The 11,405-nt window shown below is 43.8% G+C and overlaps 1 protein-coding gene across 1 annotated transcript in view; it reads left to right on the top strand.

Moving 5' to 3' along the window:
• Positions 1–385: 385 nt before the first annotated feature.
• Positions 386–11,405, top strand: part of cmtm6 (CKLF-like MARVEL transmembrane domain containing 6) — a 29,081-nt gene continuing 18,061 nt past the window's right edge. Inside the window, exons 1-2 of the mRNA XM_033641467.2 lie at positions 386–518; positions 3,420–3,540. Of these exons, the coding sequence (XP_033497358.2) occupies positions 3,427–3,540 (114 nt within the window). The 5' untranslated portion in view covers positions 386–518; positions 3,420–3,426. The remainder of the gene's footprint in view (positions 519–3,419; positions 3,541–11,405) is intronic.

Genomic DNA, 11,405 nt, shown 5'->3' with positions numbered 1-11,405 from the left:
TTGTGTTTCATGTCTCCATCTGCTGGTGGGCCGTCATGATAAGAGCATGTATGTATAATATGATGTTAATTCCACTACAGAAGAGACTTGATGATCACTAAAATTAGGTGGGAAAAAAGTGGATATATTGATATTGGTTATCAGCCAAATGAGTTGTTAGATATTGACATATTGGATATCAGCAAAAATAGAATATTGTGCATATGTGCATTCTTGTTTATTTATGCAAATTTGTTGATAAAACATGAAATCAAAGAATATATGCTCAACCTTTTTCAATAAAATGAAAACAAACCACAAAAAAGTGGTGTGAACCTCCCTGATCCCGAGTTACCAAAAACACTTTTAATGTGAAAGTCGTAACCGGAAATTACATGTCTTCCGTTTGGCTTGAAAAAATAAAAAACGCGGAAGTTTGGTTGAAGTTCGTTGACCAGCTGAGAAACAAAGCGACGAGTTGAAGTTGAACGTCGCAGTTGGAAACTTTGTATTTGTGTCAGCAGGAAGAGACCCGAGCGGTGAGTCTGAGCCCGAAACTTTAAAGTTTTATAATCTTTATACCGTAAAACTACTTCCTGTTTCAGCGGCTCAGTCTGGCAGATTTTAGGCCACGGTTAAAGGTGATGCCAAAACTCCGCTCGCCAGACTGCAGCTAGAATTCAGTCAGTTTAGTTTGTAGCGTCGCTTCTACAGAAAAGCGAGACTAACTCGGATTAAAACGGTTTTTATATTTAATGAAAGATCTGTTCTTCACTCCGGCGTCAGTCACACACTCCTGACACAGTTAATCTGAATACAGTCACGTCTTTAAACCTTTATACGCTCCTCGTTGTGTTTTCCATCAAACTACACAGCGGCTGACGGCGGAAAGTGTGTCTGTGACATATTAAAGGTGAGATATCACTAAAATAAACTGCGACGCGGTTATTAAAGTTTAGCCGAGCACACAGACACACACCTCTGCTCACGTGAAGGTCATGAGCCGTGTACTGTGACGTCTCTGTTTTTGTGTCGAAGCACATAAATATTAAATTAGTAAACTTTGAAAGCAGGTTTGTTACCGCCATAAGTGACTACATGAGTTTCAGGGTCCATCTGGTGGAAAATGACCTCGTGGCTCTCCGTCTGTTTTATAGCAGTATAAATGACTCTTATCAATGTTTTCATTGGAGCCTACACCTGAACTCTGTACCTGCCTGACGGTGCTTTCACTTTCACTCTCAGAATATGAGACCAATGTAACAAGGACTTAAAACACAAAGTGTACATTAGAAATTAGGAAGCCTTTATGTTGTCATTGTGTTATGCAGGATATAACACATAATGGCAGTCCCATGGTTGGTGCAGAAGAGTTGAAAAGGAAAAAAAGACACATTGCATACAATATTAAAATATTAAACAACACACATAACATCACAGAGGGAGCTGTAAAGTGCCAGAATCAGCAACCTGCCTGGACCACAGTAGTTATTGCTCAAATCCCTGCAGCTGCTGTCATGCAGAAATAAACTCTAGTGAGCGTGATGTTGTGAGAGTGCGCTAGGTGTTCATTCTGTATGTTGATTGAAACTGTGAGTGGCCTCAGACACTTTCAGGAACCTCAAACTTTCCAACAAACATTTCCAAGATGAACTTCCCTCTCTGACATGTTGGGCTCCGCTTCAGCTTCATGTTCATCAGCTGTGTGGGATGTGACAGCAGGGCAACTCAACGAAGTGCTCATCAAGACATAACAAGAAAATCAAGTTATGAAACTGGTGTTTTCATGTCAAGACTAGAATCAAAGTAGAACACAGATCATCGCACTGGTCTTCACTCGGGTTATTTTACATGTGATTTTTATTTTGACACATATAATTAGAAATATTCTAATTAATACCATGACATTGATTTTAAAGACATCAGTCAGCCCCAGCTGTGAGCTGTCAAGTCACAATCAGAGCTGCTCAGTGGCACAGGAAGAGTATGAATACCACACTGTAAAAATACAATAAAAGTTCTGCATTGAAAATGTTCCTTCAGTAAAATAATGTCAGTTAATCAGGACAATGTTTAAATGTCCTCTGTGAGTGTTCTATTGTTACATCTGACCTCATTAAATGATTCTGACTCGTGTTAATGTAAAAATAAGATTTTACTGCTGCAGTCGAGGTGCAGCTCATGTTGAACTGATGATTATATTCATGATGGATTAATCTGCTGATTATTTTCAACATTAATCGACTGATTGTTTGGTTTATGAAAATATGAGGAAAGTTTGTCACAACGATCCAGAGCTCAAAGTGACACCTTCACAATTTTTGTTTAACCTCGATATTATCACCAACACATTATTAGTTATTAACATTATTCAAAAGAAAAGTTTGTGAAGTTGAAACCATGAAGAGTTTTTACTGGCCAGAGGGAGGTTACCGTCACGTCTAGCAGGAAGACGACGAGTTTCCTCTTTACTTCCATCTCCGAGTCGGAAGCACGCTGCAGAATGAAAGGCTGGTTCTTGGCCTTTGCTCTTGCCGTAGGAGCCTTATCGCCTTCATTCTTAAAAACTGATAGCTTCAGGTGGTGATGCCTGGTTCTCACTGGCTCTGACCCTCTGCTAATTCACCCATTTGGCGATTTCTATAAGGACCTTATTGTGCCTCCACCTGTGCAACCTTCTCCCAGTGCTGTGGCACGTCGAGAAACAGTGACAGTAGCCTGCACAAAGTTGTGACGCCACCGGCAGCTGACCCAGAGCGTCACTGTTCCTTATCCACTGTGAGGGCCCAAGGACAGAGCGATGTCGTGTGCTGTGAAGCCTCTGAGGCAATTTGTGATTTGTGATATTGGGCTTTATAAATAAAATTGAATTGAATTAAATTGAAGTGAACTACTCCACGCCACACAAGTTTAATAAGGACAGTGTTTCGATCCTGCTTGGAAGTTGGATTGACATGTTGTCAAGTAGAATTGAAACTCCGTCCTTATCAAACTTGTATGGCAGTAAGTGTGCGGGCCTACTTTTTCCACACTGGTGCTTTGTGGCCAACAGGCAAGTTCTGAATTGATATCGGGATGGAAAAATGGTATCAGAACATGTGTAAAAATATGAAGTTGCACGGTAACTAAAGCTGTCAGATAGATGTGGCGAAGCAGAAGTGAAAAGTGGCATTAACAGAAAACACTAAAGTATCTCAAACTAGTACTTGAGTATGGTCTCTCCCCTCTTCCCTTCACACACACCTGGTGATATTTTGTTCTTTTCTGAGCAGCTAAATGAGACGTCTCAGGTTGAGTTCAGTTTGGAGGACAGCGTCTGCTCTGTGGAGGAAACTGATGTTCCATCTTCTTCTCATATAAATGAACCAAAGCATGTTTGTGTGTGTCAGTTTCTCCTCAGTGTGACGCTGTGAGTTTATAACTGGATTTTCTCTGTTCAGCTCCATCATGGCCGAAAGCGTTTACGCCCCGACGACGGCTCCGAACCCCAAATCCTCCTGGTTCACCGTCCCATCAGAGAATCTGGATAAAATCCACTTCATCATCAAAATCTTCGAAGTGGTGAGTTCAAAGACTTGTGACTGATCTGAATCTGAAAGTCTGACTCATGAAAAACTCACATTAAGATTTCAGAGTGATATTCATCTCTCGTGAGCATTAACGACTGTTTGCTGCTGCTGTTTGAGTCGGTGATGGTATCCATGACAACCAGGGAAACCTCAGGGAGGGAAATGATGCAACAGCTGGTTTTACTGGTGTTCCCTTTTCACCAGTAGAGAACAGAGAGGTGGTGGGAAACACTTTGTTCTCTTTGTGCACTTTGTGAACAGATCTGATAGAAACAGGTCAGATTGGTTCTCTGTGATTCAGCCCATCTGTGTTTATGCACATATATGTTCTTTACATGACCCATAACATACACACACATCGTCACCTGGTTTATACACAAAACACAGACTGCGAGCTCAAACACACTGGTGTCAGACCAGAAACCCAGTCACCAGAAAACATGTTGAATGTTTCTGCAGAGTAAGGATGTGTGACCATTTTACGTTATAATGTGGCGGATACGTTGAAACTTTATATTTCAACAACACTGTGGTCGGCAGCAGGGTTGGCGGTGGCGGCATGGCCTGGTTTGAGTCCTCCTGTGTGGAGTTTGCATGTTCTCCCTGTGTCAGCGTGGGTTTCCTCCAGGTGCTCCAGCTTCCTCCCACAGTCCAAAGAAAGGCAGGTTAATTGGTGACTCTAAACTGTCCGTAGGTGATCCGCAACCCCCAACAGGATAAGCAGTTACGGAAAAAGAATGAATGAATGAATTTGGTTAATGTGTGGTTAGGTTTAGGCACAAAAAACACTCAGTTAAGGTTAGGGAAAGATCAGATTTTGGCGTAAAATACCTGCAATAACCGCTGGAGAAGCAGGGATGTCTCGGTAAAAACAGCTGCTTTTCATGCCACTATCCCAGCAGGAAAAACAGGTCACTAAAAAGCTGCTGGAAACACAGCAGTGAGTCGCCAAATCACAACCGTGTTGCTGTTTGATGGTCTTGAACAGAAGTCTGCAGCTTGGCAGATGTCTTAACTAGGCGTCCACCATCCACCATCCTCTCCATGATGACCGTCAGCTCATCACTACGTCACTGTAGAAATGTTGATATGATGCATATAAAGCATACAAAAGTAACGTATCTGTGATGCAGACATTTCCCTCAGGCGACTGGGCTGAAACCAGAGTCAGCTCTGCAGTTTGACTTGTATTAAAGAGAACTTGGACTCATTCAAAGTGACTCCCTGCCCTCAGGCTGCTCATGGCAGGAAAACTGCTCTCACAGTTTGTGGTTTGTTAACAGGAAACAGCAAATATATTTTATATCAGTGCGTTAGTCACCGCTGAATGTTCCTGATAAAACTTCCTTAAAGCTGCAAAACTCATTCAGAAAACAAAAGTTTTTCTCGAGCTGAGCTGAGCTGAGCTAAGCTGAGCTAAGATGAGATGTGCAAAGAAAAGAAAACATGAAATAAACCTTTATTGATCCCCAGAGGAGAAATTAGGTTGCTAGTGCAGCACAAAGTAAGAAATAGTTCAGATACATAGAGAAAGAAAAAGAATAAATAAAAAGAGGTCTATGAAAGAAACTAAAATAAGAATACAATAAAAAATGACTGAACAAGAACACATCACTGACTTGAAGGTCAGCTCTTAGCCTGGGTTGTCCTTAGCCCCTTTTCACACACACAGTACCCCAGAATTTAATCTCAGCCCAGGTTCACTGTATAATGGGGTTGGTATAATCTGTTGCCTTGTTTCACATTGGCAACTTTTAGCCCAGGGGATAAACCTGCTCCAGAGCAGGTCTAATAAACTCCAGGCTAAGGTCTGCGTTAAGACCAAAACACACTGCTGGCAGCTAGAGGTGCGTCGGCACTCCAGGACGCGCTACCCTCAGCACTTCACGCCACTGTCCTGTTTCCAGCCTCACCACCCCTGGAATTAAAGGCATTTTCCCACTCGCTCTCTGCTTGTACAGACCAGCTCCTGTAGCAGCTCGACTCCTCTCCTCAACATGGACGTGTAAAGAGAACTTATAGCTGTTGATTAGTCTGGTGTGTGACGATGAATGGATGAGGAGAGACTGGTTGTTGAGGTTAGAGGAAGCTAAATGACCCACAATCCAGTCATTATTAAGACAATGACCAAACAGATGTTTACTGGTAAGTCACAGCTCTGGAGATCGGCTCAAGTTTAATTAGTGGCTGTCCACACATGATTTTAAGCTAACACAGAGGTGGAGGAAGTTCAGATCTGTCAGTGAAAGTAATAATAACTTGACATGGTCATTTATTGATGAGCTGCAGTGCAGTGTGTCCGGTGTGTGCTCGGGGCGGCACTTGATGCGACTTGATTGTGTCAGTGTGAACGTTGTCTTAGCTTCAGGTTAACAGCTCCCTTATCCTGGGACTAAGAGCGGTGTGCAAACTCTGATGGTAACATGATTTACATGGTGAGGTGACCGTAGTTGTGACGAGTATCAGCAGTAAATGAGGAAATGGTGCAACTGTGGGGACTATTTTCAGAGGCGGACTAATTGACATTTGGTTCTCTAGTGAGTATACAGTGACAGTGTTTAGTGACAGGTATTGAAGGATAACTGCAAATCCCACAGAATTACAGTTGAAACAATACTTGTCTTTCCATTTTTCTTTTCTTTAACAAACATCCCTGTCCCCTCCCACCTGTCCCCTCCCACCTGTCCCCTCCCACCGCATCCTGAACGTCCATGAAGATACATGTTAAATGACACTGGTTCTGTTAAAAGAGCACAGTAGAAAAAAGCGAAAAGGTAAATAAAAGAAAGGAACAGAAGAAGAGGGAGAAGGTCTTTTAAATGACGAGTGTGGCGAGTGTTGTGCAATTACATAATAATCCTCTCCTGTTCAGGAGGCTGCTAATACTAACTATCAAGCATCACCATTCCTTGTGCAAACTGTGTTCAGAGCCCCTGAGAGTGAATTTACCTTCTCAGGTTTGAGAGAAAACACCAGGTCTGTAAGCAGACAGTATGATGACTTCCATTATAGCAAAACTCTACGACAAGCTAATAGAGACGCACACGTCACTACATCAGCCTGTCCGGCAGGCAGAGTTGTGACGTCGTCCTTTGGAGCCCTGAACGATGCTATCAGAGTGCAGGGCTGCAAATCATTTTTTAAAAATTCAGACAAGATTCCAGAAACGTTGGCCCAGACGCTCTTTAGTTTGGGACAAAGACAGAACATATATGAGCAGCGTCTGCTCTGCAGGTCTTGCCTTACTGAAGTGGATACAGTGCAGGACCTTGAATTGTGTCAGCCCGAGGCGTGCACAGGATGGTGGCTAATGTGTCCTCGTAATAGCTGCATCCCAGAAATCTTATCTAAGTTTTGATCCCAGTTCAGATAGTTTTGTTTTAAAGAGAGTGTGTGTGTCCAGTGACATGAGATGATTATATACTTGTGAAATAAGAATCTCCAGACATTTGTCTCGAGGTAATTCAGAGGGTGCATGTAGAGAAGATGAGAACTGAGCTTCAACTCACGGATGTGTTTTAACGATACTGGAGCTCAGTGGCACAGAGGGAGATTACATAATATATCAGGCAGAAGATACACTATACTGCAGCATATGTGCAACAGTTTGCAGCAGTGTGTGTGTGAGCAGAAGTGTGTGTGTGTGTGTGCAGAAGTGTGGGTGACCCCTCCGTGACTGGACCTTCCTCATCCAGCAGCTCTTCAGGAAGCTGCATATTGGGAAGTGAAAGTGCTGCAGACTCGACCGTTTGGATGCAGAGAGCTGTCGTTAGCAGATCTCGGAGCAGCTGTCGCAACAGTTAACAGAGGAGACGGGGGCTGCATCCGGCCGGGACGCTGCTCATCTCAGTGAGTGTTGGACCAAAAGAGGATGTGCAGGGAGGGAGGACAGTCTGTGAGAAACCTCCCTGCATGAGGCCGCCGAATTACAAGCTGTCAGAGGACAGACACAGTCATATCCGCTGATTGTAGATCTGTATTGAAGCTGTTGGTCACATCTCTGGCATCGTCAGCACTTCCTGAGGTGCTTTCGCAATAAAGACCTCCCCCTGCTGTCACCTGTTGATGAGTTTTTTGTGAAACACTGACAAGAAGTGTTGATTCGGCGTCGACTCACTGCAGCGAACAAACGGGATTCCCTCTGCAGTTACCGTGGTGATTACTATCAGGTGGATGCAAATAAAAAGTTTTATCGATCTTGGATAAAACACATTTTTGTCAGTCAAATAATTTTATCTGTCACATGCACATCAGTAACAGTGAAGCAGTCTTTGTTCTCAGGCTCCTCCTCCAACAATAAAACTAAAAAGTGCATGAAAATAAAAATTGATGCCATGAAACATAAACTAGTGCAGAATTTAAAATGCAGAAATAAAATCTAATGTAAATGTATAAACAGGCAGTAGAAGTAGTATATTTTTTATTTCAGCATATTTTTGTAATGTTAACATTCAATAACATGCAGAGGAATTTGCGGTAGTGTCGTCTGCTCCTGTGAAGCCCTCAGTGCTGATCATAAAGCGTTCAGCCGTGAAGTTTCAGACTCAGATGACAACATGTTGATCAGCTGCTCTCCTCTGGTTGGTCAGGAGGACGACTTTTACAGAGATTTTAATGAAGATGTCAAACTGAAACTGGTAAAATTAAGTGTAGCATGCTCCTGATGGTGCAGCTTGTCTCATGATCAGTTTAGTTGGTAGATAAACAAAAAACACACTCATGAAAGCTGTGGGAGGCAGCTTTACTTTGGCATCATTTGGCAACACTCCCATAATAAACTTTGAGTGTGTTGTGATTCTTCTGCTCCTCCTCTTGGCTCTGTTTTTAGGCTGTAGAAAATTTGGCAGCAGACTCTGGTCAGTCACAGGTCATTTCAGAGGAGGGAGTTCCTATTGGCTGTTCTACAGATGTAGATGAGCGTGCACCGGGCTTTGACCCGGAAGTCCAATAGCATTAAATGTGTAACAGAAGAAGAAGCCGGTAACAACATGGAGAGATCTACATCCAGAGCCGTGACTTTGTGGACGGACCAAATGTACAGAGCTGTAAAGTTGTCCACCATGGTAGCAGTTAGCTGCTAGCTAACCGTAGCTAACTTGTTTGTCCATTGTTTGGTCTGTGACGTAATAGTTCAGGTTCAGTACTAACAAGCTGAAAGGGGGCATATCTCCACCTATCGTAGAGGAGTCGCACATACTTGGCTCAATAAATGGATTCCCCTCCCGTGCTTGTATACTGGGACAAGGACAGTAGGCCAGTTAGATGTCCTCGTCCAGCTGGAACTGGAGCTCCACTTCACTGTGACTGGAAACGCACAAAGTGTGTCCTCTGCCTCACTCCGCACCGCTACTCCAAAGACAGACCCGCAGCCCCGACTCCCTGCTGGATCAGCAAACTTTCTATTGCTGCCTTTACACAGGTGTGACCTGTGTTGCACTGTTGCTGGTCACCAGCCCACTGTGACATCCAGCGCTGGGGTTTTTTATTGGCTTATTTCAAGCTGCTATAGCCGCCGACTAATGGTCCATCTCCTGAGCTGCTGCCTGCTTCCAGTCCACAGCAGCGGGGAGCGAGACGGAGAGACTGTCGGGTGGCTAGCAGCTAATTTTTGTGTCATTTGCGGTCTGATGAAGAGAGAGTGCAGCAGGGAGGGGCTGAGTGGATGAGCTGCGACTCTACAATGAAATAAGATTAAATAATTCAGTGTATGTGAAACACGCGGTCACTGTATGACACGTGTGCACATGCCTGTGGTTGTCCAGTGGGAGGGGCTTAGCGCAGAGAGGGGAGAGCTACAGGAGGAGGGAGTGTTTTCAGATTCTGACACTTTTTTTGCCTTTTCCAGATTTTTGCCTCCCCCGTCTTTAACTGTGTAGCATCAAATATTTCAACACCTACAGACCAGATGTTCAAGTTTCAAATCAAAACTGAGCTTGTTAAAGTTTAATCCAGCGTCTCCTTTGAGACGTCTGTTCAACCATCACTCACACACAAAGAAACAAAATGAATCATAATGCCTCACTGCATATTTCTGCTGTTATTGTTCTGATTTGTTGACGTCGTCAGGTTTTTTCAGACGTCATGGAAACACAAACACTTTTTAACCTTGTAGTTTCTCAACCAAGAAAGTGTGGTTGAAGATGTAACTTGTGAGATCGGCTCCGTCCTGAGAACAGGCTCCACATCTGATGCAACTTCTGCTTAAATAGTAAAAAGCAGTGTTTCTCACAGTTTAGCAGCCAAACACCACACCGCCATGTTCCCCACAACTCCACTGAGTCTTTATAAAGTCTGTTAACAAGACTTGTTGGGTAATAAAACGTCTCAGTGTTGATGCACCAAAAACAGTGTGTGTGACGAGAATCAAATCCTTAATCACGATACCTCTAACTTTATATTGTAAGATATTTATTAACTAAAACAGTATACTGATGAAGTAACAAACATATCAGTTGCTGGACAATCCAGTAGAATAAATATTTCAGACCCATCAAAGAAGTGAGTGCGTGTTAAGCTGTGTGGGGAGGGATCTCAAGTCTGCATTGCATTCCCTCCCCAGGTGACTTCACACCCATTCACACCTGGTCCCATCTCACCCTAACGACACACAAGATGGCCGGGTGGGTCAATGACACACATGTGACCTCAACGACTCTGTAAAGGTTCACACCCACACTGAGTTTTCAGCTGATCGAGCATGTTGAATCGGTGGCGGAGCTTGTCGGTGAGAGAGATCACTCTGATTGGCTGTTCAGGTTTTATTTCCTCACCCCTGTAGCGAGTGAATCTGCCTGTAGTGAAACCGGGGCTAACCGGTGCTTCCTCCTCAGGCTCCACTTCACTCAGCTGCCCCACAGACCTGCTGCTTCTTCCCACTTTAGCCTGAATAACAAACCGGAGCTAGCTGGGAGCGGCTAGCGGAGCGTTAGCTGCAGCATGACCGGAGGGAAGCACAGCCAGTTAGCCTTCGCTAGTCTCTGAGCTAGCCCCGGCTCTCTGTTAGAATCCAAACAGAGAGCCGGAGCTAGCTGGGAGCGGCTAGCGGAACGTTAGACAGCAGTCCCCCTCCCCGCAGTAATGCTCCAGTAGACTGGAGTTTTAAATTGGAGAGATGTCCTCTCACAAAACCAGCCCGGTTTGGCAGGGACAGTGTTTCAAATACTTAACAATAAATTGTGCTAAATTTTGACTGTTTTCTGAGCGTTTTCCCTTTTTAGACTAGTCGACTAGTCTTAATTAAAATTTTTGTTTAGTCGACAGAAACATCCCTAATGGAGGAAGAGAGGCTTTCCACCGTAAGTCTCTGAGATAACATTATCTCCTCTCTTCTGATACGACAGTCTCAGGCTTTCGTTTGATATTTAGTGAACGCCCAAATCTGATGCAGCTGGCATAATTCTGAGTCAGTAGTAATAAAAGTTTATTTCATGTTGATAGAAAAACGTCCCAACCAACCCCGCTCTCCCCTACATGTACTTGAGAGCCAGTCGCTTTATGTTTCAGCTGTGTTTTATGGAAGAGTAATATTAAATAAATCACTTGACAACAGCAGAGTCAGAGATTCATCTTCTAAGTCTTCTTAACAGGAACATGTTGAGGCCGTCATGCAGCCAGGTGTTAATGAGCTGCAGCAGCACCACGCTGAAATCTATTAGAAAGGCATTTAACACATGTCTGTTAATCACTGAGTGTTAGTCACGATGCTTCAGGACAGAAACTGTGCTGTTGTTAATGTGCAGGAAGTGAAGATAAACATCATGTCTTCAGCTCAGTTGGGAATCAAACCCTGAGCCAGGGCGGTGCTGGTGCCTTGCTCCGCAGCTCCAGTTTGTTTAGCAGCAGCGGTTTCTGTCTGTG

This window comes from Epinephelus lanceolatus, chromosome 10 (genome assembly GCF_041903045.1).
Source record: "Epinephelus lanceolatus isolate andai-2023 chromosome 10, ASM4190304v1, whole genome shotgun sequence".
NCBI classification, from domain to species: Eukaryota; Metazoa; Chordata; class Actinopteri; order Perciformes; family Serranidae; genus Epinephelus; species Epinephelus lanceolatus.
The sequence above is the reverse complement of the archived record's forward strand: the minus strand, read 5'-3'. Positions and strand labels throughout refer to the sequence as shown.